At 45.1% G+C, this 26,667-nt stretch overlaps 1 protein-coding gene across 4 annotated transcripts in view; it reads left to right on the top strand.

Moving 5' to 3' along the window:
- Positions 1–26,667, top strand: part of PIEZO1 (piezo type mechanosensitive ion channel component 1 (Er blood group)) — a 742,509-nt gene that overhangs the window by 657,277 nt on the left and 58,565 nt on the right. For all 4 annotated transcript variants that reach the window (XM_069215849.1, XM_069215848.1, XM_069215845.1 and 1 more), the window contains 6 exons: positions 163–357; positions 14,622–14,880; positions 19,275–19,463; positions 19,910–20,144; positions 20,743–20,845; positions 22,653–22,800. In XM_069215849.1, coding sequence (XP_069071950.1) covers positions 163–357; positions 14,622–14,880; positions 19,275–19,463; positions 19,910–20,144; positions 20,743–20,845; positions 22,653–22,800 — 1,129 coding nt within the window. The remainder of the gene's footprint in view (positions 1–162; positions 358–14,621; positions 14,881–19,274; positions 19,464–19,909; positions 20,145–20,742; positions 20,846–22,652; positions 22,801–26,667) is intronic.

The raw sequence follows: 26,667 nt of genomic DNA, 5'->3' as shown, positions 1-26,667 counted from the left end.
TATGGGTGAAGATGGAATAAGAAGTAATAGTTGGTTGGAGAGGAACATTTACTCTATGATTTAAAAAAGCATTTACCAGAATTTGCAATGATCTAGTGTTAATTATGAGTCAAATATGAAAAATATATTAACTCTGTAATACTTCTTCCTTGCCTTTCCTAGTGGGGGTGAAGGAGAAGAGGTGCTCAGCAGCACTGTGGAATATACAGATGCGACCACTCCATTGACCACAGGCTACAACACCAGGACAAATAGTGAGGAGCAGATAGTGGATGCACAGTCCCTGAGGAGCTCTGAGGACATTGTGGGTCAACCGACGCACCGAACTCGGACTGCCAGTGAGCTGCTCTTGAACAGGTATTTTATTCAGAAATGGTCATCTGAAAAGATGACTAAGTCCACTCTGCCCTGACACATTTTATGAGAAGCAATTGTGGGCCCGAGCCACACACTGCAGTTTGATTATGTTTACACTTTTGGGTAAATGTACTACTTTTTTTAACTCATAAACTGCGTTTTGTAGTGACTTGGACTTTTGTAGTGACTTGGACTTTTGTAGTGACTTGGACTTTTGTTGTAAGGCCAGCACAACACATGGCCAACCACTGGTACTGCAACACCCTCCCCTAGTAAATAATGGAGGTAGGGACGTAAAATAAAACCTCATAGAAACTTAATTTAAATTAAATTATTTAAATATTAAAAATATAAATAAATTTAAATGCATTTTTCAAAAATATATACAAATACTACATATTATTTCATTATAAATATTTGTTTATAGTAATCTCTCTACTAACATCTGTCTAACTATTACTACTATGTGCTGATAGCCTGCTTGGTCTTCTTCAATCCATTTCCCATGGTCTACACTGCACCCATCTTCCATTTGGCATGTGTAGAACTCCATAACCTCTGCAGTTTACAATAATCTCCCCTCATACTTCTTAACTTCTCTGTTACACTTGATGCTGTTGAGTACTCCCATTCTACTATCTGCTGTTTCTAACCTTGCTATCCCAGAGTCAGTACTGAAATGATCATCATCCTATCATTCTGGTGGTTCCTTGTTGGTGCCATTGTGTGCCTTGTTCTACTTCCCCTCACCTCTGACACTGATGCCCTGGCAATGGAAGTCAGTCATTCAAGGGCAGAAAGAAATGTTATACTATTACAGGCGTAATGTTTTGAGCACTCAATGACATGCCTTAGGATGATTGATTCTGTATCTGGATATTTAGATGATGCTGTTAATTGTCTTGCTTTGTTTATGTTATCCATATTGCTGCACACAAACTGGATAATGTAAGATTGACCAATTTCAACAGAATTTGAAAATGCATCTTCTGTGCATTTATTTATTTATTTACTTACTACAAGAAAAAATTAAATTTTCACACAAAGGGCCAGATGTACAACCTTTTGTTTTGCAACTCGCAATTTTCAATCTGATTGCAAATCGCAAATTGCAAGTCGCAAGACAAAGTGTCCAACAGTGTTAAATATACTGTTTGTGATTCCCAAATGGGTCGCAAGGGTCATGCCTCGTGAATATTCATGACCTATAAGGGAATGGCCGCACCGGTCTGTGGTTGCTTTTTCAATAAAACTTTTTTGTTTTTTTAAATGCAGCCGGTTTTCCTAAAAAAATAAAAAAACGGGCTGCATTTCAAAAATGAAAAGTTTTCTATTAATTTTCTCAGAGTAGGCAGTGGTCTGTGAGACCATTGCCTGCTCTGAAAAAATGTTTTGGTTTGGCTGATGTGTTTTAACAATTTGTTTAGAACACAATGGGAATATAGAAAAAGCGAATAACAGCTGGAAGTGAGTTTCAGTGCAGTGGCCTCGACAGACAGAATGAGTAAATTATAGATGTGTGCATGGTGGTTTGTGCTTTACTGATGGATTATATTTGGTTGACCATAAACAGAAACATGTGATGCATCCTGTTAGAGAGGAGATATGTATGGCTTCAGTCAGCCATGGGCCTTCTCCACTTATCTGTCTACATTACATTCCTTTGGTGAAATCACTTCTTTCAGCTTCTCCTTTCATCACTATGATGATAATACTCTGATCTTCCTCTCTCCATTTTGAAACCTGCCCTTCAGACGGTCATTTGGAACCAGATGACTATCCAGTTAATCAAGCTGAGCTCATCCAAAACAGAAACTATCTACTTCATAACTGTGTCTTAGCCTGCCTCCTTCAATGTCCCAATGTACACCACTCCAAATATTCTTACACATCTTAGCCAGCCATCTAAAACAGCACATCAAATCTTCTGTGAACATTAAAACTTCCATCACCAACATTGCCAGAGCCTCCAGGTTCATCCTTTTAACATACATTAAATCAGTCCCACTATTCTTTCACACAGCCAGAACGCTTATATTTTCACTTATCATGAGCTAACTACACAGCAGCAACAACCTCCCGGGAGGCTTTCCTCAATACTTCAAACCCCATAGGCAAAGTTCTTATCTTTGTCACAAGGATCCCTTTCTAATCTTCCACCTTTAAATACCGACATCAAACCAACTGGCTGTCAGCTAGGCATACAGCGGTCCATTAGCTGTTTTAATATTATTCGAGCCATAAATACCTCCTCTCCAACATAATTCAGCCCATCTTAACAGCACCAATATCCAACAACAGAATCAGTCATCCCAAGACATGGCATTAAGTGCTCAAAACATCACGTTTGTAGTAGTATAACATTTATGTCTACCCTTGAATGACTGACTTTCCAATGCTAGAATATAAATGAGATAATAAATAATACTATACCAGACAACACCCCTTCACTAAGGGTACAGAATCCTTCAGTACTGCATGGTCCGAGATGAATGAAATCTTAGCAATAAATGTCAGTTATTTGTAGATCTTATTTTTAAGAGATTATCAACTATTACCATTTCTAACACAGTGTCTTTTAAAAAGCGATCTTAGCAGGTCTTCCCTCAACGTTGAGTCCATTGGCCATAGTAGAAGGAAATATTAATAAGTTCAAGACCTCCTGAATTATATGAACACGTTCAGCCGCCTCTGCCTCACTCCTAAACTCCACCTAAATTTCTCGATATGAGTATTTTGCAATATGTATTCTAACATAAAAGGGGATTACATTTTGTCATTACCATTGCCTTCCGTGACTATTTTACGCGCACATCATCCACCATGAACCTCTCAATATTCTTCCTAACATACCTCTTTATTTGTAGCTTTTTCTGTTATCACCACACTACTTTGGATTGATTCATGCTCATGTACTGTCGATAAAGGTTTAACCATGCGTTGTTACTAAGGGATAGTGTAACATTCAAATACTGCCCTTCAATCTTGAACTAGAAACTTGGTTAGTTTAGGAGCTATCTTGTAGGAAGTTGGCTCTGTATGTGCTATTTCAAAGTAAGGAATAGCATGCACAGAGTCCAAGGGTTCCCCTTAGAGGTAAAATAGTGGTAAAAAGAGATAATACTAATGCTCTATTTTGTGGTAGTGTGGTCGAGCAGTAGGCTTATCCAAGGAGTAGTGTTAAGCATTTGTTGCACATACACATAGACAATAAATGAGGTACACACACTCAGAGACAAATCCAGCCAATAGGTTTTTATATAGAAAAATATCTTTTCTTAGTTTATTTTAAGAACCACAGGTTCAAATTCTACATGTAATATCTCATTCGAAAGGTATTGCAGGTAAGTACTTTAGGAACTTCAAATCATCAAAATTGCATGTATACTTTTCAAGTTATTCACAAATAGCTGTTTTAAAAGTGGACACAGTGCAATTTTCACAGTTCCTAGGGGAGGTAAGTATTTGTTAGGTTAACCAGGTAAGTAAGACACTTACAGGGCTTAGTTCTTGGTCCAAGGTAGCCCACCGTTGGGGGTTCAGAGCAACCCCAAAGTCACCACACCAGCAGCTCAGGGCCGGTCAGGTGCAGAGTTCCAAGTGGTGCCCAAAACACATAGGCTAGAATGGAGAGAAGGGGGTGCCCCGGTTCCGGTCTGCTTGCAGGTAAGTACCCGCGTCTTCGGAGGGCAGACCAGGGGGGTTTTGTAGGGCACCGGGGGGGACACAAGTCCACACAGAAATTTCACCCTCAGCAGCGCGGGGGCGGCCGGGTGCAGTGTAGAAGCAAGCGTCGGGTTTTCAATGTTAGTCTATGAGAGATCTCGGGATCTCTTCAGCGCTGCAGGCAGGCAAGGGGGGGATTCCTCGGGGAAACCTCCACTTGGGCAAGGGAGAGGGACTCCTGGGGGTCACTTCTCCAGTGAAAGTCCGGTCCTTCAGGTCCTGGGGGCTGCGGGTGCAGGGTCTCTCCCAGGCGTCGGGACTTTAGGTTCAAAGAGTCGCGGTCAGGGGAAGCCTCGGGATTCCCTCTGCAGGCGGCGCTGTGGGGGCTCAGGGGGGACAGGTTTTTGTACTCACAGTCTTAGAGTAGTCCTGGGGTCCCTCCTGAGGTGTTGGATCGCCACCAGCCGAGTCGGGGTCGCCGGGTGCAGTGTTGCAAGTCTCACGCTTCTTGCGGGGAGCTTGCAGGGTTCTTTAAAGCTGCTGGAAACAAAGTTGCAGCTTTTCTTGGAGCAGGTCCGCTGTCCTCGGGAGTTTCTTGTCTTTTCGAAGCAGGGGCAGTCCTCAGAGGATGTCGAGGTCGCTGGTCCCTTTGGAAGGCGTCGCTGGAGCAGGATCTTTGGAAGGCAGGAGACAGGCCGGTGAGTTTCTGGAGCCAAGGCAGTTGTCGTCTTCTGGTCTTCCGCTGCAGGGGTTTTCCGCTGGGCAGTCCTTCTTCTTGTAGTTGCAGGAATCTAAAATCTTAGGTTCAGGGAAGCCCTTAAATACTAAATTTAAGGGCGTGTTTAGGTCTGGGGGGTTAGTAGCCAATGGCTACTAGCCCTGAGGGTGAGTACACCCTCTTTGTGCCTCCTCCCAAGGGGAGGGGGTCACATCCCTAATCCTATTGGGGGAATCCTCCATCTGCAAGATGGAGGATTTCTAAAAGTTAGAGTCACCTCAGCTCAGGACACCTTAGGGGCTGTCCTGACTGGCCAGTGACTCCTCCTTGTTATTCTCATTATTTTCTCCGGCCTTGCCGCCAAAAGTGGGGGCCGGGGCCGGAGGGGGCGGGCAACTCCACTAGCTGGAGTGTCCTGCGGTGCTGTGACAAAGGGGTGAGCCTTTGAGGCTCACCGCCAGGTGTTACAGCTCCTGCCTGGGGGAGGTGTTAGCATCTCCACCCAGTGCAGGCTTTGTTACTGGCCTCAGAGTGACAAAGGCACTCTCCCCATGGGGCCAGCAACATGTCTCTAGTGTGGCAGGCTGCTGGAACTAGTCAGCCTACACAGACAGTCGGTTAAGTTTCAGGGGGCACCTCTAAGGTGCCCTCTGGGGTGTATTTTGCAATAAAATGTACACTGGCATCAGTGTGCATTTATTGTGCTGAGAAGTTTGATACCAAACTTCCCAGTTTTCAGTGTAGCCATTATGGTGTTGTGGAGTTCGTGTTTGACAAACTCCCAGACCATATACTCTTATGGCTACCCTGCACTTACAATGTCTAAGGTTTTGTTTAGACACTGTAGGGGTACCATGCTCATGCACTGGTACCCTCACCTATGGTATAGTGCACCCTGCCTTAGGGCTGTAAGGCCTGCTAGAGGGGTGTCTTACCTATACTGCATAGGCAGTGAGAGGCTGGCATGGCACCCTGAGGGGAGTGCCATGTCGACTTACTCGTTTTGTCCTTACTAGCACACACAAGCTGACAAGCAGTGTGTCTGTGCTGAGTGAGAGGTCTCCAGGGTGGCATAAGACATGCTGCAGCCCTTAGAGACCTTCCTTGGCATCAGGGCCCTTGGTACTAGAAGTACCAGTTACAAGGGACTTATCTGGATGCCAGGGTCTGCCAATTGTGGATACAAAAGTACAGGTTAGGGAAAGAACACTGGTGCTGGGGCCTGGTTAGCAGGCCTCAGCACACTTTCAATTGTAAACATAGCATCAGCAAAGGCAAAAAGTCAGGGGGCAACCATGCCAAGGAGGCATTTCCTTACACAACCCCCCCCCCCAAACGAAAGAGGATGAGACTAACCTTTCCCAAGAGAGTCTTCATTTTCTAAGTGGAAGAACCTGGAAAGGCCATCTGCATTGGCATGGGCAGTCCCAGGTCTGTGTTCCACTATAAAGTCCATTCCCTGTAGGGAGATGGACCACCTCAACAGTTTAGGATTTTCACCTTTCATTTGCATCAGCCATTTGAGAGGTCTGTGGTCAGTTTGAACTAGGAAGTGAGTCCCAAAGAGGTATGGTCTCAGCTTCTTCAGGGACCAAACCACAGCAAAGGCCTCCCTCTCAATGGCACTCCAACGCTGCTCCCAGGGGAGTAACCTCCTGCTAATGAAAGCAACAGGCTGGTCAAGGCCATCATCATTTGTTTGGGACAAAACTGCCCCTATCCCATGTTCAGAGGCATCAGTCTGCACAATGAACTGCCTAGAATAATCTGGAGCTTTGAGAACTGGTGCTGAGCACATTGCCTGTTTCAGGGTGTCAAAGGCCTGTTGGCATTCCACAGTCCAGTTTACTTTCTTGGGCATTTTCTTGGAGGTGAGTTCAGTGAGGGCTGTCACAATGGATCCATATCCCTTCACAAACCTCCTGTAATACCCAGTCAAGCCAAGGAATGCCCTGACTTGAGTCTGGGTTTTTGGAGCTACCCAGTCCAGAATAGTCTGGATCTTGGGTTGGAGTGGCTGAACTTGGCCTCCACCTACAAGGTGGCCCAAGTAAACCACAGTTCCCTGCCCTATCTGGCATTTGGATGCCTTGATAGAGAGGCCTGCAGATTGCAGAGCCTTCAAAACCTTCCTCAGGTGGACCAGGTGATCCTGCCAGGTGGAGCTAAAGACAGCAATATCATCAAGATAAGCTGTGCTAAAGGACTCCAAGCCAGCAAGGACTTGATTCACCAACCTTTGGAAGGTGGCAGGGGCATTCTTTAAACCAAAGGGCATAACAGTAAACTGATAATGCCCATCAGGTGTGGAGAATGCTGTTTTCTCTTTTGCTCCAGGTGCCATTTTTATTTGCCAGTACCCTGCTGTCAAGTCAAAGGTACTTAGGAATTTGGCAGCACCTAATTTGTCTATGAGCTCATCAGCTCTTGGAATTGGATGAGCATCTGTCTTGGTGACAGAATTGAGCCCTCTGTAGTCCACACAAAACCTCATCTCTTTCTTTCCATCTTTGGTGTGAGGTTTGGGGACCAAGACCACTGGGCTAGCCCAGGGGCTGTCAGAGCGCTCAATCACTCCCAATTCCAGCATCTTGTGGACTTCCACCTTGATGCTCTCCTTAACATGGTCAGACTGTCTAAAGATTTTGTTCTTGACAGGCATGCTGTCTCCTGTGTCCACATCATGGGTACACAGGTGTGTCTGACCAGGGGTTAAGGAGAAGAGTTCAGGAAACTGTTGTAGGACTCTCCTACAATCAGCTTGCTGTTGGCCAGAGAGGGTGTCTGAGTAGATCACTCCATCTACTGTGCCATCTTTTGGGTCTGATGACAGAAGATCAGGGAGAGGTTCACTCTCTGCCTCCTGATCCTCATCTGTTACCATCAACAGATTCACATCAGCCCTGTCATGGAAGAGCTTAAGGCGGTTCACATGGATCACCCTCTTGGGGCTCCTGCTTGTGCCCAGGTCCACCAGGTAGGTGACCTGACTCTTCCTTTCTAGTACTGGGTAAGGGCCACTCCATTTGTCCTGGAGTGCCCTGGGAGCCACCGGCTCCAGAACCCAGACTTTCTGCCCTGGTTGGAACTCAACCAGTGCAGCCTTTTGGTCATACCAAAACTTCTGGAGCTGTTGGCTGGCCTCAAGGTTTTTGGTTGCCTTTTCCATGTACTCTGCCATTCTAGAGCGAAGGCCAAGTACATAGTCCACTATGTCCTGTTTAGGCTCATGGAGAGGTCTCTCCCAGCCTTCTTTAACAAGGGCAAGTGGTCCCCTTACAGGATGACCAAACAGAAGTTCAAAGGGTGAGAATCCTACTCCCTTCTGTGGCACCTCTCTGTAAGCGAAAAGCAGACATGGCAAGAGGACATCCCATCTCCTTTTGAGTTTTTCTGGGAGCCCCATGATCATGCCTTTTAATGTCTTGTTGAATCTCTCAACCAAGCCATTAGTTTGTGGATGGTATGGGGTAGTGAATTTATAAGTCACTCCACACTCATTCCACATGTGCTTTAGGTATGCTGACATGAAGTTGGTACCTCTGTCAGACACCACCTCCTTAGGGAAACCCACTCTGGTAAAGATACCAATGAGGGCCTTGGCTACTGCAGGGGCAGTAGTCGACCAAAGGGGAATAGCTTCAGGATACCTGGTAGCATGATCCACTACTACCAGGATATACATATTTCCTGAGGCTGTGGGAGGTTCTAGTGGACCAACTATGTCCACACCCACTCTTTCAAAGGGAACCCCCACCACTGTAAGTGGAATGAGGGGGGCCTTTGGATGTCCACCTGTCTTACCACTGGCTTGACAGGTGGGGCAGGAGAGGCAAAACTCCTTAACCATGTTGGACATATTGGGCCAGTAGAAGTGGTTGACTAACCTCTCCCACGTCTTGGTTTGTCCCAAATGTCCAGCAAGGGGAATGTCATGGGCCAATGTTAGGATGAACTCTCTGAACAGCTGAGGCACTACCACTCTCCTAGTGGCACCAGGTTTGGGGTCTCTGGCCTCAGTGTACAGGAGTCCATCTTCCCAATAGACCCTATGCGTTCCATTTTTCTTGCCTTTGGACTCTTCAGCAGCTTGCTGCCTAAGGCCTTCAAGAGAGGGACAGGTTTCTTGTCCCTTACACAGCTCCTCCCTTGAGGGTCCCCCTGGGCCTAAGAGCTCAACCTGATAAGGTTCAAGCTCCAAAGGCTCAGTTCCCTCAGAGGGCAGAACTTCTTCCTGAGAAGAGAGGTTCCCTTTCTTTTGCTGTGTTGCAGTTGGTTTCCCAACTGACTTTCCTGTTCTCTTGGTAGGCTGGGCCATTCTTCCAGACTCCAGCTCTACTTGTTCACCCTGTGCCTTGCATTGTGCTCTTGTTTTCACACACACCAGTTCAGGGATACCCAGCATTGCTGCATGGGTTTTTAGTTCTACCTCAGCCCATGCTGAGGACTCCAGGTCATTTCCAAGCAGACAGTCCACTGGGATATTTGAGGAGACCACCACCTGTTTCAGGCCATTGACCCCTCCCCATTCTAAAGTAACCATCGCCATGGGATGTACTTTTCTCTGATTGTCAGCGTTGGTGACTGTGTAAGTTTTTCCAGTCAGGTATTGGCCAGGGGAAACCAGTTTCTCTGCCACCATGGTGACACTGGCACCTGTATCCCTCAGGCCCTCTATTCTAGTCCCATTAATTAAGAGTTGCTGTCTGTATTTTTGCATGTTAGGCGGCCAGACAGCTAGTGTGGCTAAATCCACCCCACCCTCAGAAACTAGAGTAGCTTCAGTGTGGACCCTGATTTGCTCTGGGCACACTGTTGATCCCACTTGGAGACTAGCCATACCAGTGTTACCTGGATGGGAGTTTGGAGTGGAACCTTTCTTGGGACAGGCCTTGTCTCCAGTTTGGTGTCCATGCTGTTTACAGCTATGACACCAGGCCTTTTTGGGATCAAAGTTTTTACCCTTGTACCCATTGTTTTGTGAAGAGGCTCTGGGCCCACCCTCCTGTGCAGGTTTTTGGGGGCCTGTAGAAGACTCTTTACTATTTTTAGTTTTGGTTGTCTCATCACCCTTCCCCTGGGGAGTCTTTGTGACCCCTTTCTTTTGGTCACCCCCTGTTGAAGTCTTGGACACCCTTGTCTTGACCCAATGGTCCGCCTTCTTTCCCAATTCTTGGGGAGAAATTGGTCCTAGGTCTACCAGATGCTGATGCAGTTTATCATTGAAACAATTACTTAACAGGTGTTCTTTCACAAATAAATTGTACAGCCCATCATAATTACTTACACCACTGCCTTGAATCCAACCATCTAGTGTTTTCACTGAGTAGTCAACAAAGTCAACCCAGGTCTGGCTCGAGGATTTTTGAGCCCCCCTGAACCTAATCCTGTACTCCTCAGTGGAGAATCCAAAGCCCTCAATCAGGGTACCCTTCATGAGGTCATAAGATTCTGCATCTTGTCCAGAGAGTGTGAGGAGTCTATCCCTACACTTTCCTGTGAACATTTCCCAAAGGAGAGCACCCCAGTGAGATCTGTTCACTTTTCTGGTTACACAAGCCCTCTCAAAAGCTGTGAACCATTTGGTGATGTCATCACCATCTTCATATTTAGTTACAATCCCTTTAGGGATTTTCAACATGTCAGGAGAATCTCTGACCCTATTTATGTTGCTGCCACCATTGATGGGTCCTAGGCCCATCTCTTGTCTTTCCCTCTCTATGGCTAGGATCTGTCTTTCCAAAGCCAATCTTTTGGCCATCCTGGCTAACTGGATGTCCTCTTCACTGGGGTTATCCTCAGTGATTTCAGAGGTGTTGGTCTCTCCTGTGAGGGAACCAGCATCTCTGACTATTATTTTTGGAGTCAGGGTTTGAGGGACCCTGTTCTCCCTAGATAGGACTGGTAGGGGGGAATTGTCCTCCAAGTCACTATCCTCTTCCTCTGAGTTGCCACCCTCAGAGGGGTTGGCCTTTTCAAACTCTGCCAAAAGCTCCTGGAGCTGTATTTTGGTAGGTTTGGGGCCCATTGTTATTTTCTTTATTTTACAGAGTGACCTTAGCTCCCTCATCTTAAGATGGAGGTAAGGTGTGGTGTCGAGTTCCACCACAGTCACATCTGTGCTAGACATTTTGCTTCTAAAAGTTGGAATACTTTTTAAGAATCTACAACTGGTTCTAGAATCTAATTCAAACTTTTACAAACTTTTAAACTCTAAAAGAAATGCTAAACAGGATCTAACACAAGGCCCTAGCAGGTCTTTTAAGAATTTAGAAAACTTTTCAAATTGCAAAAATCAATTTCTAATGACAATTTTGGAATTTGTCGTGTGATCAGGTATTGGCTGAGTAGTCCAGCAAATGCAAAGTCTTGTACCCCACCGCTGATCCACCAATGTAGGAAGTTGGCTCTGTATGTGCTATTTCAAAGTAAGGAATAGCATGCACAGAGTCCAAGGGTTCCCCTTAGAGGTAAAATAGTGGTAAAAAGAGATAATACTAATGCTCTATTTTGTGGTAGTGTGGTCGAGCAGTAGGCTTATCCAAGGAGTAGTGTTAAGCATTTGTTGCACATACACATAGACAATAAATGAGGTACACACACTCAGAGACAAATCCAGCCAATAGGTTTTTATATAGAAAAATATCTTTTCTTAGTTTATTTTAAGAACCACAGGTTCAAATTCTACATGTAATATCTCATTCGAAAGGTATTGCAGGTAAGTACTTTAGGAACTTCAAATCATCAAAATTGCATGTATACTTTTCAAGTTATTCACAAATAGCTGTTTCAAAAGTGGACACAGTGCAATTTTCACAGTTCCTAGGGGAGGTAAGTATTTGTTAGGTTAACCAGGTAAGTAAGACACTTACAGGGCTTAGTTCTTGGTCCAAGGTAGCCCACCGTTGGGGGTTCAGAGCAACCCCAAAGTCACCACACCAGCAGCTCAGGGCCGGTCAGGTGCAGAGTTCCAAGTGGTGCCCAAAACACATAGGCTAGAATGGAGAGAAGGGGGTGCCCCGGTTCCGGTCTGCTTGCAGGTAAGTACCCGCGTCTTCGGAGGGCAGACCAGGGGGGTTTTGTAGGGCACCGGGGGGGACACAAGTCCACACAGAAATTTCACCCTCAGCAGCGCGGGGGCGGCCGGGTGCAGTGTAGAAGCAAGCGTCGGGTTTTCAATGTTAGTCTATGAGAGATCTCGGGATCTCTTCAGCGCTGCAGGCAGGCAAGGGGGGGATTCCTCGGGGAAACCTCCACTTGGGCAAGGGAGAGGGACTCCTGGGGGTCACTTCTCCAGTGAAAGTCCGGTCCTTCAGGTCCTGGGGGCTGCGGGTGCAGGGTCTCTCCCAGGCGTCGGGACTTTAGGTTCAAAGAGTCGCGGTCAGGGGAAGCCTCGGGATTCCCTCTGCAGGCGGCGCTGTGGGGGCTCAGGGGGGACAGGTTTTTGTACTCACAGTCTTAGAGTAGTCCTGGGGTCCCTCCTGAGGTGTTGGATCGCCACCAGCCGAGTCGGGGTCGCCGGGTGCAGTGTTGCAAGTCTCACGCTTCTTGCGGGGAGCTTGCAGGGTTCTTTAAAGCTGCTGGAAACAAAGTTGCAGCTTTTCTTGGAGCAGGTCCGCTGTCCTCGGGAGTTTCTTGTCTTTTCGAAGCAGGGGCAGTCCTCAGAGGATGTCGAGGTCGCTGGTCCCTTTGGAAGGCGTCGCTGGAGCAGGATCTTTGGAAGGCAGGAGACAGGCCGGTGAGTTTCTGGAGCCAAGGCAGTTGTCGTCTTCTGGTCTTCCGCTGCAGGGGTTTTCCGCTGGGCAGTCCTTCTTCTTGTAGTTGCAGGAATCTAAAATCTTAGGTTCAGGGAAGCCCTTAAATACTAAATTTAAGGGCGTGTTTAGGTCTGGGGGGTTAGTAGCCAATGGCTACTAGCCCTGAGGGTGAGTACACCCTCTTTGTGCCTCCTCCCAAGGGGAGGGGGTCACATCCCTAATCCTATTGGGGGAATCCTCCATCTGCAAGATGGAGGATTTCTAAAAGTTAGAGTCACCTCAGCTCAGGACACCTTAGGGGCTGTCCTGACTGGCCAGTGACTCCTCCTTGTTATTCTCATTATTTTCTCCGGCCTTGCCGCCAAAAGTGGGGGCCGGGGCCGGAGGGGGCGGGCAACTCCACTAGCTGGAGTGTCCTGCGGTGCTGTGACAAAGGGGTGAGCCTTTGAGGCTCACCGCCAGGTGTTACAGCTCCTGCCTGGGGGAGGTGTTAGCATCTCCACCCAGTGCAGGCTTTGTTACTGGCCTCAGAGTGACAAAGGCACTCTCCCCATGGGGCCAGCAACATGTCTCTAGTGTGGCAGGCTGCTGGAACTAGTCAGCCTACACAGACAGTCGGTTAAGTTTCAGGGGGCACCTCTAAGGTGCCCTCTGGGGTGTATTTTGCAATAAAATGTACACTGGCATCAGTGTGCATTTATTGTGCTGAGAAGTTTGATACCAAACTTCCCAGTTTTCAGTGTAGCCATTATGGTGTTGTGGAGTTCGTGTTTGACAAACTCCCAGACCATATACTCTTATGGCTACCCTGCACTTACAATGTCTAAGGTTTTGTTTAGACACTGTAGGGGTACCATGCTCATGCACTGGTACCCTCACCTATGGTATAGTGCACCCTGCCTTAGGGCTGTAAGGCCTGCTAGAGGGGTGTCTTACCTATACTGCATAGGCAGTGAGAGGCTGGCATGGCACCCTGAGGGGAGTGCCATGTCGACTTACTCGTTTTGTCCTTACTAGCACACACAAGCTGACAAGCAGTGTGTCTGTGCTGAGTGAGAGGTCTCCAGGGTGGCATAAGACATGCTGCAGCCCTTAGAGACCTTCCTTGGCATCAGGGCCCTTGGTACTAGAAGTACCAGTTACAAGGGACTTATCTGGATGCCAGGGTCTGCCAATTGTGGATACAAAAGTACAGGTTAGGGAAAGAACACTGGTGCTGGGGCCTGGTTAGCAGGCCTCAGCACACTTTCAATTGTAAACATAGCATCAGCAAAGGCAAAAAGTCAGGGGGCAACCATGCCAAGGAGGCATTTCCTTACACATCTTTTTGCCAAGAAGGGAAAGACTGGGGAAGCAAATACCTAGAGTGCACCCCTGTTGAATTACATACTACTAACCCAAGGTACCCTCTAGAGAAATCCTGTCAAGAATGTGAGTGAAAATTAGTTCAAAGGGGAGTTCCCTTTTTTAGGACGGTAACCCTCAGCCTCCCTTAAGTTGGCATGCTTCATCATAGGGCTCCTCCTCACACTGACCAAGGTCACCAGTGTGGGTTACAACCCTGTAAACCATGGGAGCTCTTATGGATGCTTTGAAAGGTAATGTCCCTATGATGCATGGGTGTGGTGGGGTAATAACAAAGGTACAAAGGTGGTTGATAAAATGAAATATAATACATGCAGAATAAAACAGTGTCTTTAAAAGTCTTAGGTGTGTTCTCCTCCTAACGTTGTTAAATATTTACTAATCTTTTAGTGGTGTCAGTGGCTCATCAAAAACACCAAGTGATCAATTGAATAGAAACAAATTTCATTATTCTATATGTCACTCACCTATTTTGGATGTTTCACTATTGGTGTAAGACATGGAATACTAAACCACCTTTAGCCAAGGGTTAGTTACAAGCATAATGGAAGGCTAAGTTTCTCATAAAATGGTGGATTATAAAATGTTGAGACATCTTCTTCTTTCATGATGCAGGGAAAATGATTATGCTCTGGCAGCGTCCAGTGGAAAACGCTGCTGAGTATAAAAGCATAGGATAGTGTTTCTCACCTATATCATGAGACAGTTGTATTTAATGATGCTATTGTTTGTTTTGTTTGTATTTGTCACTTTCTTAGGGAGTTCCCTTTTGAAGAGCTAAAGGAGTCTGAGCAGTTCTACAAATCACAGAACCGATTCCTGAAGCTCTTGCTGGCCATTTACAGCTTCATCGCTGCTCACTCGGAGCTTCTCTGTTACTTCATCATTATTCTTAACAACATGGTGACGGCGTCTGTCATCTCCCTCTTCTTGCCCATCCTCATTTTCCTCTGGGCAATGCTATCCATTCCCCGGCCCAGCAAGAAATTCTGGATGACAGCTATTGTGTACACTGAGGTAAGATTCTGAAGGAATCTAATGTGTGGTGTGCATATTGGGTTCCATAGCAAGTGGATTCGTTTTTTACATAGCAAGTGGATTTGTTTTTGACATACATAGGTTCTAAAGATACTGGACAATCCCTGTGGCTGGATCCACCTTAGGAAAAATGGCAGGCAAACTTTGCTCATACTGTATAAAATGCACAAATCCCTTATTTTTAAGAATGTTAATACAGTGTGAGCGCTTGGTGTAACCAGTACATATATACAGCCAAACCACAGAGAATTTTCAGGTGCAGACTACGCTTTTGACTTGACAAATAAGTTTGTCTCTAGGGTCTTGAATGGGTTACGTTATTGGCATTATGCCTCGTTCAGTGGTACATGAATTTTACAATCCAGAAGACGTCCTTCAGCTTGCGTTGCGGGATTCTTTTTGATAGGATTTTTATTTGATGCCTTTAAAAATGGGTAAAACTAAATATTGTGCAGTTCCATCCATGCAGATGGCCACTTTCATATAAGTGTGTATGAAGATGTACTCCTGCAAATAGCTTTGTAAGTGGACTACCTGCAAAATGTGTGCATATGCCAATTTGTACTCACACAAATATAAATTTGCACTGTTGTAAGTGGAAGCTTTTTGAGAAAATCAGCTTCACAGAGTGAATAAACAAGAATGGAGAAGTTGGAAGTCAGCAGGAGTGAAACAGAGTTTCTGTGAAAATTGGTAGTGAGTGAATGGGGTACTCCTGTTTGCAGTTAGTCTCAGTGACATCTCCACGAGAAAACAATGTGCTGGTTTTCTCAACAATACAGGTTGAACAGTCAACTAGTGAATTTGTCTCAAAATTCCCAAAATAAGATCTAGGATTTTATGTTATATCCTGGATCATTTACAGTATTTCCCCTTTTGTTTTCAAAGTATGCCTGAGTTAAAAAAAATAAAAAATAAAAGTGTCAGTAGAAGTGTTGCCAGCTCTGTGTTTTTCACAACATTATGTAATGCTAGTGGGGTAATTTAGACCACATTGCCGAACCTGTTTGCTGCCTTCAACACAGTTGATCATCCTATTTTCTTATGCACCCAGGAGTCTCGAATGGGATTCATTGGTAATGCTGTTCACTAGTTCTCCTCCTATCTTTCTAACCGACACCAGTTTGTTGAAATGGGTATTTCTAGGTCACAAAAGGCCCCTGTCATCTGTGGTGCCCCCCATGGTTCTATGGTGTTTCCTGTTACCCTCATACTTTACATGAAGCCACTTAGTTCTCTGCTCACAGATACAAGCATCATTATTCACCAATATGCCAATGATGCACACCTGTACTTGAAAGACTCCTATTCTTCAGACATCTAACGCCTCAAGCATTGCTTGCACATCATCCAGTCCTGGATGTCCAGCACCAACATGAAGCTTAACTCAGCCAAGACAGAATTCCTGTTATTTCCCAGGAACAATAAATAAGAAACAGTACAAACCTGGCTCAATGGCATGAACTTTAACAGCTTTGAATCCCAACTTTCACTGAATGGCAAGTCAATTGGATCCACACCCAACACCAAAGTCACCCTCCAAGAACACATTGTCAAAAAACACAAAAAGGCCTGACACCAGACCCCCCTTCTGAAGAACGTTAAACCATTGCTTACAGAAAGCAACTTCAGAACTGCTGTTCAAGCCTTTGTACATTTGCATGTCGATGGCAGTAATACTGTGCTCCATAGCCTCCCTGGCTCTGCACTGGCACCCCACAAGTGGGGCACGTCTTTAAACAGGTGCACCATGCATGAACATGAACAGTGCGCCCGATTACAATCAATTCAGTGAAATATGGAGCAGCTGCTTTTATCAGCAGCTCTGTGTTTCACTGTGCAGCCAGCACCTGTAGGAAGCTGGCTCTTTATATAATGAACCAAAAAGAGTTACACTGTGTAAAGAGTCCAAGTAAACCCCAGAGAAATTAATGATACCCCAAATGCTCTGTTTTGTGGTAGTGTGCCCAAGAAGTTGGGCATATCAAAGGGTAGGGCTAAGCATGTATCGCACACACAAAGGGCGAGACACACTCAATGAAGAAATCCAACACCATTTTATAATGACACTACTTTTATCGAAATTTTTATACAAAGATCATCGTAATCGGGTGAGTATTTTTCAGGTTATGATTTTTTACAGTTTTCGAAAGTTCAGACAGTGCAATTTTTGAAGCCGGTAATGTTATCCTATGGGGTAAAAACCTATACTGCATATAGATACTTAGCAGCGACTTGCAGTACCCATCTTCTGGAGTTAAGGTAAGCATGGGGCAGGGCCAAAGGCAGCACCAACAGGTCACTTCGGGAGGCACTGAGGCGTCTGGGTGCAGAGGTGCTTTTCAGTGTTGGGTGCCCTAATGTTACCCTATGGGAAAAGAAACATATACCTAATTCGGGCATTTAGCAATGACCTACAGGACTGTTCATCTGGAGTTAAGGTAAGTATGGGGAAAAGTCCAAAGCAGCAGCAGCAGGTCACTTCGGGAGGCACTAAGGCGTCCGGGTGCAGAGGTGCTTTTCAGCATTGGGTGCTTTAATGTTATGCTATAGAAAAGAAACAGACACTGCATACGGGTACTTAGCAATGACTTACGGAACTGTTCTTCTGGGCATGAGGTGTGAGTATGGGGCAAGGTCCATGGCCACACCAACCGTTCACCTGGGGGGAAGGGGGGGGTGTTCTGGGGTCTCCTGGTGCAGAGGTGTGTGATGGCGTTGGGTATCTCATTCACTTCAATAGAGATCGTTCCGGTCAGAAAGAGACTGCAAGATGGGACTGGGTGGCCAGTCTGGGGGAACCCACAGGAGGGCTCAACACTTGAGATTCTCAGACACTAAGGGACACCAGTGGCACACTTCTCCTCAGGTTGTGGGGCTCGGTGCAGTGGTGTCATTTGGCATTGAGTTCCGGTGCAGGGGATACTCGCGGTTGGAGGGGGCCTGCAGAAGGAGGCTGTAGGCGGCGTAGGAAAGTCCACTGTTGGCAAACCCAAGATTGCTTAGGGCTGTAATGCCTCTGCTGTAGGGGTAACTTACAAATATTACATGCAGTGTTTAGGGGATATGGCACACATGCTGTTTGTCATGTTGTGTTTTCACTTTTAAGGAGCACCTTGTCACGCAGCCTGCAATTGCTGTCTGCATGAGGTTGATGCTGGGTGCCTTAGAGTGGCACAAGTTGTGCTGCCGCTCTTAGGGGCCCTCTTCAGTACCCATCCCCTAAGTACCAGGGTACAATTTACTAGGGACTTACATGGGTGCTAAAGGGCCTGGCTCCTTGGGGATTATGTGACCAGGTGTCTTTTTTTGGGGCAGGAACACTGGCACTGGGGGCCTCGTTAGCAGGAACCCAGTGCACGTCAGTTAAAGTTGCATCAAAAAACAGGCAAAAAGTGGGGGGTACTGCAACCAGAGCCCACCTGCACTTCAGTGAGGTTAGAGACCCCGCGTCTGGCAAGTGCAGTGAGTGACTGTACCTGACTGCATGGGGGATATCTGGGGGTTCATGGGACCTTTTTTGTCCCCCGCCCGATGGCTGCGATCAGGAGGTGCACTGATAGGATGCCACCTTTTTGTGGCGCACTGTTAGTGCACCTCCTGATGAGTGGGTTGCCTTTGAACTTTGTCCATAATATAACCCGGGTGTAAAGGCAAAGAGATCCCCTTATTTGCATAGGACCACGCCTCTATGCAAATGAGGAAATTCCCCCTCGAGATAGTGCTAGCGCTACATGTGCATCTGCGCTATCACTATTACAAAAGGGGCTACACAAGCATCTGTGGCCCGTTCTGTAATACCAAAATGCCCAGGGGGCGCACAAGTTCGTTGTGCCCGCATGGCACTTTGTGTGATACGACCTTTGGTGCCACTTTATACCGACTTACAGTATTCATGATAGGTAACAGGGAACTGCAAATGCAAACATTATTAACATTCCTTTTGTCCGTGTTACTGTGCCTTGCACGCTGTCCTATAGCTGCAGCTGCTTTAGAGTAAAGTTGTGGGGCAACTACCTATGCAAAGAGGGGAGCAAGTACTCCTATTGTGAGCAAGTGTTTTCTCTTACTGACAGGTCTGAATGGCCATGTTTGCATATTATGACAAACCTTTCATTGAACTTTTTTTTATTTAGTAAAGAGAAGGCCAACGTTGTTCCCAGGCACCGATGCTCAACTCTTGGAAATTTTCCTGAATGATCATTTGTTTTTAACTTTGATTTTAGGCAGTGTATCTTTTTAGTGAGCAAGCACTTTATAGCCCCTTAGCTTGCCGAAAGCAGGACTCAGTAAAAGACGTTTTTTGGAATAGTAAAAAACAAATGGCAACAACCTTCTCATCCATCACTCCTTGTTGCTTGTCTCTGTTCCAGGTGATGGTTGTTATCAAGTACCTTTTTCAGTTTGGATTCTTCCCGTGGAACAGTTACACCATCCTGGTTCGCAATGAAGGCAAGCCGTTCTTTCCACCTCGCATCCTAGGACTGGAGAAGACAGAGTCATACATCAAGTATGACCTTATCCAGCTGCTGGCGCTATTTTTCCATCGATCTCTCCTCATGGTAAGCAAATCTACCTCCCTTTCTACAGCCCATGAATGGCATCTTCACTTTTTTTTTAAAACAGAAAGGTAATTTTAGGTTATTTTGACTTTGGGAATTCAGTTGCATGTTCCTATCCTGTGACTTCCTTTATTTGCATTGTTGTTGTGTACACCACTTCACTATTTTAGTCTATTTTATTTACATGAGGCAGCAACACATCCTAATCCCCTGTAAAGTTGCACACACCTGTGTTCCTTGCCATGTTTTCCATGTTCAGTGACTTTAAAAAAAAATAAAAAAAAAGGTTTAAATTATCTCAACATCACAATACTGCTTAGTAGGCCTTTTGAAGAAGGGCAGAATGTCAGTGGCTTAAGAGGGGCTGTCTGATTGTCCGGTCCACCCCTCCCTATCCAACAACTAGCAGTAAGTGACAAACCACAATTTATGCCTGTTCTTCCTAGAGTTACGGCCTCTGGGATCATAAAGAAACTGAACCAAAAGTCAAGAAGAAGAGTGAGAAGTTAAAACATGACCAAGTGGAAAGTGGTCCTAGCACGGACCTTGAACTGGATCAGGCAGACCCCACACCAACAGAGGTGCCTCTGGGTTCTAAGGAGTCCAAACCAAAAGGGACAAGTTTACGGTTCAGGTGGCGTGGAAAGAAAAAAGAACCAGAGGCTTTGGAGTTGCAAAGTGGTAAGTGATTGCCACCTTCTGGTGATTGAGGAATCCTCTTGGAGAAGGGTTTGTTTGTTTCATGTGCCTTGAAGGATAGATTAACTGAATTGGTCACACCTTTATATGAAACGTACAATCCAGTCAAGTGGACCAAGTTGGAGTAAATTAATGTAAAAAATGGCATAGGCCAATCAAAGGGTAGTTAATCTTAGTTTGGGGGTAAACACATAGCTGAAAATGGATGATAACATGTTATATTGAAGCACATGAACCAGATTGTCCTTCAACAATACCTGTCCCTCTATTTACTTGAATATTCCTCAGCAATTAAACATTTCTCCTTTATGAAATCTTAATTGAAAGGTATGAACGTTTGAATAGTCCTGTCTGTATGTAGTACTCTGGGGTCCCTCAAACATGTAGGACCGTTCAAGAATATATAAGTTCACTAAAGATTCCCACAATGGAGAACCAATAATAATGTTTTTTTTTAATCTGTAGACGTTGTATTGTAACATTAAGAGACCACTCTTTACTTGAACATCAAAATAATTTTCATGTGTGTCGGCAAACCACCTTCCAATCTTCTGTCCCCTTTATTGCTGTGTATTCTCAGAGTGTGACAAGCCACAGACAGAAGCAGAAGTTGTCGAAAAGGGCAGGACTGGACGCAAGGTGAAGGCAGCCGGGGTGAAAATCAAAGTCTTCTTCTTTACCATGTAAGCAATCTCTCCCAGGTCCAACCCTTTCTGGTGCCTTTCCCTTTCTTGAGTTAAGTCTAAACTACAGTGGATCAAGATAAGGATCAAATGCATTTTGTTTATTTGTCATGTTGGAATGTATCAGTTTAGGGATTGCCCCCAGCTCATTTTGGTTGATTTCCAGAACAAACTGATTCTTCAGAGACCTTTCCTCTTAATAGAGTATGATTAGGACACTCTCCTCACCCCTCCTAAAAGAGACAGGGCCACATTTGCATGTTGTTCAAACTCTGACAAAATCTGAATGCCAATAGGTAATCATAATCTCTGCAAATGTGGCTTCAAATTGGCCAAGAAGAGGTTGATCTGCTTACCAGTTTGTCAGCTTCTGTGCCTTCCCTTGCTAAGCAGTTGCTTAGTGTGTTTCAAACAGTTGTATGTTGGAACCATGCATTCCGTTGCAACGCACGTCGTTACCACAAGTGCTTTACAACAAGAATGACATTACTAATCATATGCCTTACCACGCATGCCTTTACAACAAATTATGTTGTAAAAGCATGTGTTTTAAAGGCATATGTGTGGTAAAGGTCCCCCTCTCCCAGCCCAAAACCCCTCACGCCCAAAAACCACCACCCGCCCTAAAACCTAAAACCCCGTCCCTCCCTAAAACAGTGCCCCCAGACCCAATCCCCGCACTAATCCTGAAAACCTACCCCACCCCCTTCCTAAAACAGTCCTCCCCAAGCCCAACCCACCTCTGCACCTAACTTGTAAACCACCCTAAAACATATCCCCCCTCCACGCCTCCCTAAAACAGTACCCCCACAGGCCCAATACCCCAAAGCCTGAAAAACAACCCCACCCTAAAACCTAACCCTCTGTCCCTCCCTTAAACAGTACCCCCACCCCCAGACCCCCCGCCCTAATCCCGAAAACCTACCCCTGCCCTAAAACCTAACCCCCACCCGCTGCCCCCTCCCCAAAACAGTCTCCCACCCCCAAGCCCAACCCACCCTCTGCACTTTACCTGACAACCACCCCAACCTAAAACATAACCCCTCCGCCCCCTCCCTAAAACAGTACCCCACAGGCCCAACACCCCCCCCCCCGAAGCCTGAAAACCACCCCCACCCCTCCCTAAAACAGTTCCCCCACCCTCAGACCCAATCCCCCCACCCTAATCTTGAAAACCTACCCCACACTAAAACCTAACTCCCTGCCCTCTCCCTAAAGCAGTACCCCTCACCCCCAGACCCAATACCCCATACCTTACTCCTAAGGTGCGTTGCAGCTCTTCTGAGGAAACTGAATGATCTTTCCATTACCTCTAACAATGTCAATAGCCTTCACCATCATTACAACGCATAGTCCTTACAGTGCATGCCATTACAATCGTTATAATGGTATGCGTGGTAAAAGCTATTCGTTGTAATGACGCAGGTGTGGTAACACATGCCTGGTAAAGGCTAGTTGGGGAAACAGCTGCATAGTAATAGCTGTTTCCTGTTTCAAACAATTAAATTAACAAATAAATTATAAGTAGAATACTTGTCTATCCTATGGGTGTTTTGTGTGTAGTTTTTATATGAATCTGATATGTTAGTAGTAGGCTGGAAACATGACAACACGGAGTCTAATAAGTGTAAACCTCTCCTGGAGTTCTATGCCCTTTTTTTAAATGTGTTTCTTTCAGCTGCGGTATACTTAAAGTGAGCAAAGAATGTGCCCTTGCTCACAGTCACACTTGCATGGCACTTCTATGATTCTAGTAGGGGTACCTTTTCTTTTACTGATGAAGTGTATCTCATTCTGCCTGTTTTAGAGCCCAGAGTATCTACCGGCCTGTGAAAGGCTTCTTTCGTGACATTTTACATACAGAGTACCGGGCCGCCACTGATGTCTACGCCCTGATGTTCCTTGCCGATGTGGTGGACTTTGTGATCATCATATTTGGATTCTGGGCATTTGGGGTAAGTCCGTACTTCCCAACCACAGTTATTGTGTTCTGCAATTCATAGATGAACTGCCTTTTATGCGGAAGAGGAGCACAGATGGAATCAAAGGATGAGATATAAGAACACATAGCTTTAAGCCACATTTACAAAGGTAGGACTTGTGACTATCTTGATTTGGTTAATTGATGGCCTTTGCTTATATCTAACGTGATATAAAATACAAAAGCCACTGCCTCTTAAGTATACAAAGGCTAAACCTCAGGAAGTGCCTCCCTTTTAGCAAGGTTGCCAAAGGCACTAGGTTATAAAGTACCAGCCCCTCTACTGTGGAATTCCTTTTTCTAGTTATCACTGCAATTAATGGAAGCCGTCAGTGAAAACCCCAGGTGAAGCTCATTCTGGTTTAGTGGCAGTCATTGTGTGTGTGTGTGTGTGTGTGTGTGTGTTGTGTGTTTGTGTGAATCAGTGCTTAATGTGTGCTTGTTGTTTCCGGTGCTGAGCACCGGCACTTATTTTTGAGGGCCGGGGCTTATTCTTATGCCTCAAGCATTTGCTGCGAGCAAAAGACACATTTGGGAAAGACGGATGAAGGGAAAAAGGAAAAAGCGTCACAGAGGGAGAAAGTGGAAAGCTGCTAGAGGGAGCTGAAGGGGCAGGGAGTGGCTTTATATGGATTGAAGAGGCCAGTAATGGCTTCAGGATTACCTGCCTCAGTATTCCGTGTTCACCCATTTAATTGCAGCAGCCGCGTGTTTAAGAGGAGGACTTTGTGCACCAGCACGTTTTTGTTTACAAATTAAGCACTGGTGTGAATTCTAAAACCATTTCAAAGAGAGCTCTGTTAAAACGTTGCCACTATCCCCTTCGTAAACACTGCTCTCATGCTCCTATCCATGTATGAATCATTTCTTGTAAGTATGGTATTTTTCTTCTTCTATGGACACTACCATCCATTCCCCGGGCTTCCACACTTGCATGGTCGTCAGTCAGTATCCATCTCCCATTGTTATCCGTAGTGAGCCACTGGATACATAACTAAAGAGATTATATGTAATGGAACTCTTTATTTTAGTTTTTTCTTTTTTAGTTTTTCAAGCTAAGCCATATCAATTCAGAACTCCATAATCACGGTCAAGCTCCCACACCATTGGATTTGCCATAGATAAATGAGCACAATTCAGATTCCTCACCCTCACTTTCAAACCACTAGATAACACTGACCCAGCATACCTCAACTATCGCAATTGCTTTTACAAACATTCTAGACTCCTCTGCTCTTCTAGACTCCTACTTGCACACATCCCACGCACACGGAAAACCAGATCCGGCAGTTGACCCTTCTCTCACATTGCTCCTAAAGCGTGAAATGTCCTGCCACTACACGTAAGAGCCTCCTCACTTCTTGAATTTTGAGAGATGCTGAAGACCAGGCTTTTAGAGAAGTCACGCTAGGCCCTAGGCTTGTCTAGATTCACACTGGCTCAGCACTAGGATAACTTCCTGGGTGATAGTGCTCTCCTCAAATCTGCGTAACATAACATAACACATAATATAACATATACATAACATAACCAAAAATGACAGAAGATAACCTACCATAACATAACATTGACTTAGGACCACCATTGCATATACTTAGTTAATAAACACGTGCTGACCCTCACATCCACTTTATAATTTTACAACAATGCCCTTAATAAACATTAAACATAGGTAAATCAAGAATCTTAAGTACCTTCTCATAATCTTATAATATACAAAAGAGCACTCTAGCATGGTTCAGGCATCGAATTATATCAGCTACACCACAGTATTCTGACCATTTTACCATGCCTAGAACACATTCACATAAAAACAGACCTACATACCACCAGCAGCCCAGCCCTGTCTTCAGTGGGAGAGCCTACATCAGATTTGGCTTCTAGTTTTTCCAAATAGCCATTCCTCATCTACCTAGCTTTCAGTGTTTGAAACTTGGACAACATATTAGCTTCTGCATATGCCCATTTTGTCCTTAGCAGAACTCTGAACAAAGGGGAAATAGGGCGAGTAAGAAAAAAGTCTTTGTAGGTGCTGCCAAATTGCATTTATTTCTTGTATGAAAGAAAGCTTCAGCAGGAAAAGGATTGCATTGTAAACTGACTAGTGACTGAAATCACTTACTCTAGTAAAAAGAAGTCAGTCTTATAGCACCTCTCCCTGCAATAGGACTTCATAAGCGTGCTCCCTACAGGCAACAATATGAGACAATCTCTGCTCTATTTAATTGACTGACTAGTATATCAGAATGGCCATTACACTGATCATAGCAGTTTCCTGGACTTTTTCTTGTAATTTAGCACAATCTAGTAGTCGCTCCTTCTGGCTACCTCCTTATTTCACTATATGGAGGTGCTGGGTGCCAAAGCCACGTTGAGGTAATGGCAAGTTGAGGTAAATATTAAATTTAGTGCTCAATCAGCATAATGGTGTTGCTCCAGGTGATCACATACATGGACATAGGTGGTTCATCGGTGTTGCCATCTCTCACTTATATGCATCTCTGTTCCCAGCTGGCTAATCTCAGATTGCTAAAACAGCTGAAGAACGTGAGGCACAGTACAGAACATAGGCAAAGAATTGTTTCTGTGGTTAGCTGTTGGTCACCACAACAAGTTTACCAATGTTACATACATTATCACAAATAGAAGCCAAAATACCACTGGCCTGACCTTATCTTCACTAATAGAACTGCAATGTCCACATGTTACCTCTACACACACACCTGCATTTATTTCTGCACACAGGGGTACACTGTGACCAGCAAGTGGCTTATTCGAATTCACAATTAAAAAATAAAACCACTTCTAGTCAAACCCCTTTTTTGCTGTATTTCTAGTAAGTTTGATTACACATATTTATTTTAAATTTGTTTAATTCTTATTGCCCCATTGACATTCTTTGGCTGTTTAAACCCAGTAATGTCTTTCATTGTTAGAAACTAAATCTTTTAATTTCTCCTGTTTTAACTAGAACATTCATTGGAGTTATTTTCAAAAACTTACCTGACATTCAGACAAAGGAAGAATGGGAAATAACACCGGCAGTAGGATGCTGCTTGTTCTATAAGGGGAAAAGTCTCCCGGCAAAAAACATTCTGTTGGATTACAACAGTAATAATGCTGGATTAACACAGTAGTAAAAACTAGCGCAGGTGTTACATGCTTCACCACTGTAGGAAGTTGGCTCTGTATGTGCTATTTCAAAGTAAGGAATAGCATGCACAGAGTCCAAGGGTTCCCCTTAGAGGTAAAATAGTGGTAAAAAGAGATAATACTAATGCTCTATTTTGTGGTAGTGTGGTCGAGCAGTAGGCTTATCCAAGGAGTAGTGTTAAGCATTTGTTGTACATACACATAGACAATAAATGAGGTACACACACTCAGAGACAAATCCAGCCAATAGGTTTTGTATAGAAAAATATCTTTTCTTAGTTTATTTTAAGAACCACAGGTTCAAATTTAACATGTAATATCTTGTTTGAAAGGTATTGCAGGTAAGTACATTAGGAACTTTGAATCATTTCAATTGCATGTATACTTTTCAAGTTATTCACAAATAGCTATTTTAAAAGTGGACACAGTGCAATTTTCACAGTTCCTGGGGGAGGTAAGTTTTTGTTAGTTTTACCAGGTAAGTAAGACACTTACAGGGTTCAGTTCTTGGTCCAAGGTAGCCCACCGTTGGGGGTTCAGAGCAACCCCAAAGTTACCACACCAGCAGCTCAGGGCCGGTCAGGTGCAGAGTTCAAAGTGGTGCCCAAAACGCATAGGCTTCAATGGAGAGAAGGGGGTGCTCCGGTTCCAGTCTGCCAGCAGGTAAGTACCCGCGTCTTCGGAGGGC

This window comes from Pleurodeles waltl, chromosome 12 (genome assembly GCF_031143425.1).
Source record: "Pleurodeles waltl isolate 20211129_DDA chromosome 12, aPleWal1.hap1.20221129, whole genome shotgun sequence".
Lineage (NCBI taxonomy): Eukaryota > Metazoa > Chordata > Amphibia > Caudata > Salamandridae > Pleurodeles > Pleurodeles waltl.
This window is presented reverse-complemented; position numbering and strand designations above follow the sequence as displayed.